The sequence below is a fragment of the Poecilia formosa genome, unplaced genomic scaffold (assembly GCF_000485575.1).
Source record: "Poecilia formosa unplaced genomic scaffold, Poecilia_formosa-5.1.2 Scaffold150, whole genome shotgun sequence".
Lineage (NCBI taxonomy): Eukaryota > Metazoa > Chordata > Actinopteri > Cyprinodontiformes > Poeciliidae > Poecilia > Poecilia formosa.
The window spans coordinates 156530-165352 of record NW_006800089.1 but is presented as its reverse complement, the minus strand read 5'-3'; the positions used below and the strand labels follow the sequence as shown (position 1 = coordinate 165352).

Below are 8823 nucleotides of genomic sequence, written 5' to 3'. Positions count from 1 at the left end.
AATAAACAAATAAATAATTTTTTTCAATAAGAAAATAAACATTTTATTGCCTAAAATGCAATAACAGCTTTCCTTTATTGTACCTTTGAGCATTTGTATTTCAGGATGCATTTACAGCAAAAGCATTACAGCATTCAAGTTTAGCTTGCTTTCATTAAAAACCTCCGTCTATGATGTCAGTCTGTATAAATGTGTCCATGCAGGAAGCCACCTCAGACTAATAACTCTCTTAAAACTTTAAACTTCTACGTGTTTCAGCTTAGTAACAATAGAAACAAGCTGCGTCTTCTGTACTTCCAGTCTTCCTGAAGTGCAGCTCCTCTTAGCCTGACTCGTCTGTGTGTGTGCGTTCTCGCTTCAGTACATGAGTAATGTGGACTCGTGGTGCAAGGCATGTGGCGAGGTGGACTTGCCCTCCGAGCTGCAGGACCTGGAAGATGCAATTCACCACCACCAAGGCCTGTATGAGCACATCACAGCTGCCTACTCTGAGGTAAAACACTCTGCGCTGCAGAAATGTGCCTGAAGGCACGCTGTTCAGTCAGCTGCTGCTACATAGTATCCCCCTTGAAGTTTGCCTCAGTCGTACTCGGAAACAAATTCTGGTATTAATTAGTTCCACGTAAATGTGACGCCCCGCTTGGAAAAAGTGCTGGTGGCTATTTCTGCCAGGTTTCATTTTTTAAAGTGTTCTCTGATGTTGGAGCTTGGCTCGTGCCAGGCAGGAAAAGTCACAATGATTTGTTGATGGATGTCGGTCCGCAGCGTTTGTTTACCTTTAAACATTGTAGCTGCCTGTTTACCAAAGACGGCTGTGAGTACGGGACTGAGTTTGACTTTTAATTGAGACCGATTTTAAGAAACACAGCTGTTACATGTGGAAATGTTCTCCATTAGGAAGAGAATGAAACCTATAACTAAACATATTATTCCATTACAAACATCCAGAACTTTTTTTTTCTTTCAGGTTTGTTTGTTTTTGTTTTTTTTGTTTGTTTTTTTTGGTTAATTCTGTTTTTAGGATGAAACACAAGAACCTGAACTAAACTAATTGAACATTTCCAAAGTGTTCAGTTGAGCCCAATCTGGCTCTTGTTATGTTTGTAGAGCTCAGTTTCATATACCAAATGGAATAAAATTTTGTTTCCAGTGGGTTTTTTTATCCTCCAAATTGTCAATAATTAAAACCAAATTACTAATAAAAATGTTAATTTGTATTCAGCAAAATCCGGTGTGACAAATTGTCTTCAGAAGTCAACGAGTTACTAATTAGAAAAGATTAAATCTTCATCCATCCTCACATAAAAGTATAGTATTGGCAGCATTATGCTGTGGGGATGCTTTTGCTCATCAGGGAGGGTTGATCATTATAATGAAGCTAATTTAGTGGATCTGGGGAAAGTTAAAGGGACATGACTTGTTTTACCTCCTGTTTACACAATGATGCCCTAAATAAAACATATGAAGTATTTACTTCTTCCAGAACTACTTTATACAGTGAACCTTAAGATAAATAAATAATTATAAAAATATGTAATAAATATGCCCATCAAGATTATTTTATTCTGGTTGTGGATTTTTAGCGGTCTTCTCCTTATGAGTAAAAATGTGTGAACATTTGTTCAGGTGAGCCAGGACGGGAAAGCCCTGCTAGACAAGCTGCAGCGACCTCTGACCCCGGGCAGCGCCGACTCGCTAACGGCTTCAGCCAACTACTCCAAGGCCGTGCACCACGTCCTGGACATCATCCACGAGGTGCTGCACCACCAGAGGCAGCTGGAAAACATCTGGCAGCACCGCAAAGTGCGTCTGCACCAGCGCCTGCAGCTGTGCGTCTTTCAGCAGGACGTCCAGCAGGTACGACACGCCGAAACACGCAGGATGATGCATTCGGAGCATCATCCTTCTTCTTCTCTTTTTTTTTTATTTTAATACATGTCACAAAAGGATTATATGGCGATTCAGTGAGTGGAAGAATTTAAATTTGGAATCTGCAGCTGCAGTCGGGAGCACGCCTTCATCACGGAGTCCAAATATGATAATACAGTTCCTGCCTGACAAAAAAAAGAAACAAACCCCGTGGCTGCTTCCGAGTGTGTTGACATGGCAACTGTTGCTGCGGTAACCGAACTGGGTCATATGTCCGTGCAGATGGTGTTCCTCCATTCACATCGTGACTGAATGCAGGACGGGAGCAAGGCTCAGAGTTTGTTTTTTTCACAGAACACGACTTTACTTCGCATCTTAACAGTTCCACCACTCTGCAGCTCCGCTTTCACAGCGCGCCCCCTGGTGGTCGCCCCTTGTTCAGTCGCTCCTGGCTCCTTGGTGAATCTGGTGGATTTTTTTCCCTCCCAGGTTTTGGACTGGATAGAAAACCACGGCGAGGCCTTCCTCAGCAAACACACGGGCGTGGGAAAGTCCCTCCACCGAGCCCGAGCGCTGCAGAAACGCCACGAGGACTTCGAGGAAGTGGCTCAGGTCTGTGTCTGGATTATAACTAACACAGAGACGCTCTGCAACGCTAACTGTTCACCTTAAACATCTAAACATCTGCAAGCCAGGAATATTACTCAACTGTTATTGTTGCTTTTATTTTAGAAATAAAATGGAACCTGTTTGCATTAAAAGCAGGCTTCTGTGAGTTTTTCTACATTTGGTTGGCATAAAATTAAATATAAATCCCGACATCAGCTGGTGAGATGAAAATGGATGCAAATAATGTGAATAAATAACTTTAATGAACTCAAATTGGAAGTTTTATTAGGGATTACAGTACCCTAAAAGTTTTTTTCAGTAATTTCAGTATTTTTCTCCAGTTTTTTGCTCCCAGAATAGACCTCCATACTGGTAAAGTTATTCACAAAAATGCTAAAATCTACAAAATCTAAGAGTTGAATTAAATTGAACTGCTGACATAAGCACTTGTTACATTTTTCTAAAAAACATTTTTTCAATTTACAATATTTAACTATAAGACCATAAATTTAAACCTGAACGCCTTAAGACAGAGTTTAGATTTTTGAACCACCTGATAAAAACTTTCTACCATATTACTTTGAGAAATATTTTAACTTGTGATTTGCTTTTTGTCTAAAAAAATAAAGCAAACTGTATTAAAACTAGAGGTAAAAAGCTACATAGAATGACATCTGACAGTTAAAATGCCTCAAAACACTTGAAGGAAATAACAATTATTAATCTAGTTATTAGTTTTATTAAAACAAAAATCTAAAGACTTTAATTAGTGTCTTTGGATTTAAAATCTCAATGAATTCAATAAAAAAAAAAATCTTCTGTAAAATCAGCCTCTTGATACTCTGCCTCCTGTTTCTGTTTGTTGCCTCAACATCTCTCTCTTCCTCTTCATCATCATCATCATCATCTGCATATCCTGCTTTTCACTTTGCTCCTCGGTGCCTCCGTCTCTTTCATAACAGACGTTTCGCTCGCTTCACGCTGCCCCCTTGTTGAAACCCACCTCTCTCTCCGTCTCCGTCTCTCCGTAGAACACTTACACCAATGCGGATAAGCTCTTGGAGGCGGCCGAGCAGCTGGCCCAGACGGGAGAGTGCGACCCGGAGGAGATCTACCAGGCCGCCCACCAGCTTGAAGACAGGATCCAAGACTTTGTCCGCCGCGTGGAGCAGCGCAAAGTCTTGCTGGACATGTCTGTCGCCTTCCACACGCACGTCAAAGAGGTGGGCAGGCGACGGTGACACAGCGCTGAAGTGGATGGTGGGCTGTGTGCCTGTACCGATGAGATGAGAGCTCTCTGAGGGAGGGAACAAAATTACCTGTTGAAATGAAGCGTGGAGTACATTACATGTTCAGTCCAATTAGTCAGAGAAATATAAATAAATACTTTAGCGGAGGTATGTCTGTAGGGTCGGTTTTGTGTATAGATATCCAGCTTTACGTTTATAAATACTATGATTTACTGTGCGGTTACTCGGATGATAAAAACCAAACACAGGGTCGTTCGTAATGAGACAAAAGCTGCTGCCTAGGCTGACGTCTGCCTCCGTCTCCAGCTGTGGACGTGGCTGGAGGAACTGCAGAAGGAGCTGCTGGACGACGTCTACGCCGAGTCCGTGGAGGCCGTCCAGGATCTGATCAAGCGCTTCGGCCAGCAGCAGCAGACCACGCTGCAGGTCACCGTCAACGTCATCAAGGAGGGCGAGGACCTCATCCAGCAGCTCAGGTGCAGAGAGGCGGGCCAAATACTTGAGATTATTCATCATGTTTTTCCCCCAGTTTCTCTCTACCTGTCTGTACTCTGAGGCAAGTCTGTGTCAAAGATACGAAGTGATGACTCTCTTTCATTTTTATCTCTTCATGACACATTTTGATGTCTTTCTTTCTATACTTGTAGAGACGGAAAGGAGAACAGTAAGTTTACTGTAAAAGTGATGAGAGGACAGTTATTTTTCCACACTTTTTTTTTACATTTTGTCACATTGCAACTACACAATTGAAGGCTTTTTATTGAGAGTTTGGTTATTGACTTTTGGTTTTCAAAATATTTGACTAAAAATATTTACCAGGTTTTCACATTCAGTCCTTCTTAAACAATATTAAAGTAGAATCACTTTTTGCCCCATTTACTCTTTCAAGTCTTTTCAAGTTTCTCGCAGCTTTTGACGTCTAGAGACTTAATATTTCTTCTTTATGAAATAATTCATGCAGAGTCACATTAGATGAAGAGCTTCTGTAAGCATCACATTTTAATTCTTTTCACAGATTCTTCTCAGCTTGCGTAAGGTCAAGACTGTGACTGGGCCATTTAAACATTTCGATGTGTTTTAAGCTAAACCATTTGATTCTATCTCTATTTTTATGTTTAGTCGAATAGCACAATGTGCAAAATTGTGGTTGCATAGGACTTCTTTAGCACAATATCTGGTAGGTTGTTATAATTTACTTTGCATGTTTTTATGTTCAACTAGTTCATTGGATTTTTCCTGCACTTGATAACATATTTATAGATACTGAAGCTCTCTGAAGGTCATTTTTAACAATGTGATAATGGAATCAAATAGGCAAGTGAGGAAAAACATGGTGTAAATGTAAGCAATATTATAAATGTAATATTCAACAGTAATAATATCATGTGTTTTTTATAACTTGCTAAGTCAGGTCAAGGTTATTTGTGTAGCAAATTTCAACGACTAGGCAGTTCAAAGTGCTCTATGTCATCTACATCTAGACATTAGTCCTTTAATCTTGGATATTCTTCTGTTCAGGTGATAAAAGGCTGACTTTATAACTGTCTTTATGTGTCTCTGAAGGTTCAGGTCTGAGTGCAAAACTGTCTCGGCTGCAAAGTTTAGACACCGTTTACCAGAGTAAACCAGAGTACAACAAACAGTCGTCTTTGATGCTTGTCTTCTTCATCGTAGCTCTAATTCAGGCAGGAGTGGATTTGTAATTTGGAATAAACGTGTCAACACTCAACAAAGCTAAATATACGCTAAGAGAAATCTCCCTAGAAGACGTTAATGAAGTGCATTAAGCCCAAAAACGGCAAGCGGCGATGATGAGAGGCGGTGTGAGAGAGGTGGATGCGGCTGTCCAGCTTTATTTTTATGCAGAGGATGTTCCAGTGCCTCTCCTCACTCCCTCTTTTCTCTTTGTGCTCGCCACCCTCTCCCTGGCGACTTGGCTCCGCAGCGGGTTCTTACATAAGACCACTTTTATAAACGTGTGTCTAATTGTGCGCCGCTCTCTTCCTCTCTCTCTTTCTCTCTCCGAGAGGGAACTGTAGCTTCACACACCTTCTGCGTGTAGGACTGAGCTGTTGGAGTGCACAACATGTTCTCCACCAACACCACCTCATCATAATTAGCCTTTTTGTGAAACCACTTGTGGATTTAAATTTCAAGTAAAAAGCCGATTAGCAAATTAGAGATAGCTTTAGACTCTTTTTATTTTTTAACGCTTCTTTTCCATGCTGGTGCTGCCGCAGCATTTTATACCAGCACAGCACTTTCCAGAGCAGCTCACCCTGACTGGCATGATGCCCTGCAGGATCTTTTATAGCTCCTCAGAGCTGCACTCTGCAGATTATGGCTTAATTGCGAACGTTTTTTCTTCCAGGGACTCTGCCATCTCCAGCAACAAGACGCCCCACAACAGCTCCATCAACCACATCGAGAGCGTCCTCCAGCAGCTGGACGAGGCCCAGGCTCAGATGGAGGAGCTCTTCCAGGAGAGGAAGATCAAGCTGGATCTCTTCCTCCAGCTGCGCATCTTTGAGAGAGACGCCATTGATGTAAGGGAGGCATGGTGAAACTGTGTGCTGTGAATAATAATATATGTTTTTAAAAAGGTTGGAGATTGATTTTTTGATGTCACAAGGGCGCATTGTAGTGTTTGGAGTTAGCAGTTAATATCCCAAGACTTATCAGTTTGCCTGAAACGATTAATTGTGATTAATCGTTTATTGAAAAAGTCATCATCTAATTTAGCGATTTAATCATTAATCGGTGCATACAGACAAAAAAAAAACCATTTGGTAAAAGAACGACAACTAAAACTGTACAAAAATATAAAAATTTTTACTTCAAGATTAAAAAAAAAAAGGAAGATTGTAAACATGTTTAACTTGCAGTGCATTGGAATGAGATTTCTTCTTTCATAGCGTCTTAACTTTTTCGTAATCCTTCGTCAGATCATCTCAGACTTGGAGTCGTGGAACGAGGAGCTGACGGGTCAGAAGAGCGACTTTGACACGGAGGACTTGACGCTGGCTGAGCAGCGGCTCCAGCACCACGCCGACAAGGCCCTGACCATGAACAACCTGACGTTTGACGTCATCCACCAGGGGCAGGAGCTGCTGCAATACGTCAACGAAGTCCAGGCGTCAGGTGAGCTCCCGCCTGCATTCACACCTGTAAAAAACCTCAGGTCTTTGATAGATTATAGACATGTTGCGTGTTGTTGTCACCTGTGTGCCCAACGCTGGAGGGCAAAAAGACGATTCCTTTACTTGCTATCCATAGACAATCTGCCGCAGCAGGACTATTCTGTTACCTAAGTGAAACCTGAAGATGGAGAGATTATTAATTTAGTGCAGTGCGCCACAGGAAAGGGGAAATAATGCAGAAAAACTGTTGAACTCAAATCAACAATTTTTTTTTTTCTCATGCTTTCTACACTACACACAGACCTGTTGCCACAGCAACTGATTTACAACAGCTCCATTAGTACATCAAGATTCAACAATAAAAACCCACAAACATTTCCCACACAACAAACAGAACATTCAGTCCGTTACAGTATCGCGTCTTCAGGCTTAATATTTATTTTGTGATTCTTAATAAGTGATCGTCTGAACGCAGCTGTGGCTGATTAGCTAATTTAAACATCAGCTCCACTGATGATCTGCCAGAGTTGGTATGTGAGTCGGCTTATTTTTTTTAACTAAACAGAAACAAACCAAATTCTGTAGCACATCTGCATGTTAAGGTTGTCAAAGTCAAGTTAGCATATCTGACCTTCTTCCCTCTCCCTCTGTATTTGTTTAAATTAACACTTTTTCCTGACCTGTGAAATGTGACATCATCGGACCTCGTTATCTGGTTGTCATTGTGTTGACGATTAGTAGCTAAGCACTACGTCCCTTTTTCTTTAGCACATCATTTTCTGTGAACAGGTTTTTGCCCTCCAGCAGGGAGCTGGGAACAGGATTTACACATATTACATTGAAACGTGTCTGTAAAGTTATTATTTTTTTAAATTCTTTTCCCTTCTTATTTATTTGCTGCCCCACATTGTGTGTTTGAGTGTTTGCCCACCACATCAGGCTGCAGCTCATGTTCAGCTCCGTGTTGCTACTGATTTCTGTGTTGGCTCCATTAGTTTTCTTGTGTAGGTGTCCCGGGTCAGATTCACTCAGAGTTGGTGATGAGAGGCTCCCACTCACCAACCATAATAACTCACCTGTGAACCTAAATGCTAATAGGTGCTGTGTGAGCGCACGCAAGGAGAGGCTGCATTATGCAACATGCAGTGAACACAGAAAATATATAAACAGAATATTAGTCATTTTGATCATCTTCAGGTTTACAGATGTGAATTTAAAAAAAAAATACATTTTTTTAATGTTTTTATTCAGATAATTTCCTCACTCTGATTTTCTACAACTTTTCAGTTGGTATAACAAGACTCAGTTTGAAAACAGAAACAATTTTATTTTATTTTTTTCCAAAAGTGTTGTAAAAAAGAGCAAGTTAAAAGCTTCTCTGATCTTCAGACCATCTTAGATCAGAGTTTTAAGCACATTGTAGGTTTTTATACTGAGTACTGTTACATGCCAAATACTTTCAAGTATTTTTTATGGTTATTACAAGCCTTTTTTACAAGTGTGGCCTGGTAGTCAGGTCATCTCATTGGAGGGTAATGCGACTGTCCCGTCTCTGTGCAGGCGTGGAGTTACTGTGCGATCGCGACGTGGACATGGCCACGCGGGTTCAGGACTTGCTGGAGTTCCTCCATGAGAAGCAGCGGGAGCTGGACCTGGCAGCAGAGCAGCACCGCCGGCACCTGGAGCAGTGCGTCCAGCTGAGGCACCTGCAGGCTGAAGTCAAGCAGGTCGGACTCGCACACACGGCTGCGTCATGCCGGCAGAGTTTTAAAGAGATGCAAATGAAGGCTTAGGCTTTGTTTTTGCCGCCTCAGGTTCTGGGCTGGATCCGAAACGGTGAATCGATGCTTAACGCCGGTCTAATCACGGCCAGCTCCCTGCAGGAGGCGGAGCAACTGCAGCGGGAACACGAACAGTTCCAGCACGCCATTGAGGTAAAGCCATACTGGATTTTC

General features: G+C 41.7%; 1 protein-coding gene across 1 annotated transcript in view; it reads left to right on the top strand.

Moving 5' to 3' along the window:
- Nucleotides 1-331: 331 nt before the first annotated feature.
- LOC103146047 (triple functional domain protein-like) overlaps nt 332-8823 on the top strand; it is a gene marked incomplete at its 5' end in the record, with an annotated part of 42927 nt that continues 34435 nt past the window's right edge. Inside the window, 9 exons of the mRNA XM_007563758.2 lie at nt 332-493; nt 1627-1857; nt 2359-2481; nt 3510-3701; nt 4035-4204; nt 6100-6274; nt 6674-6869; nt 8429-8595; nt 8683-8802. Of these exons, the coding sequence (XP_007563820.2) occupies nt 332-493; nt 1627-1857; nt 2359-2481; nt 3510-3701; nt 4035-4204; nt 6100-6274; nt 6674-6869; nt 8429-8595; nt 8683-8802 (1536 nt within the window). The remainder of the gene's footprint in view (nt 494-1626; nt 1858-2358; nt 2482-3509; nt 3702-4034; nt 4205-6099; nt 6275-6673; nt 6870-8428; nt 8596-8682; nt 8803-8823) is intronic.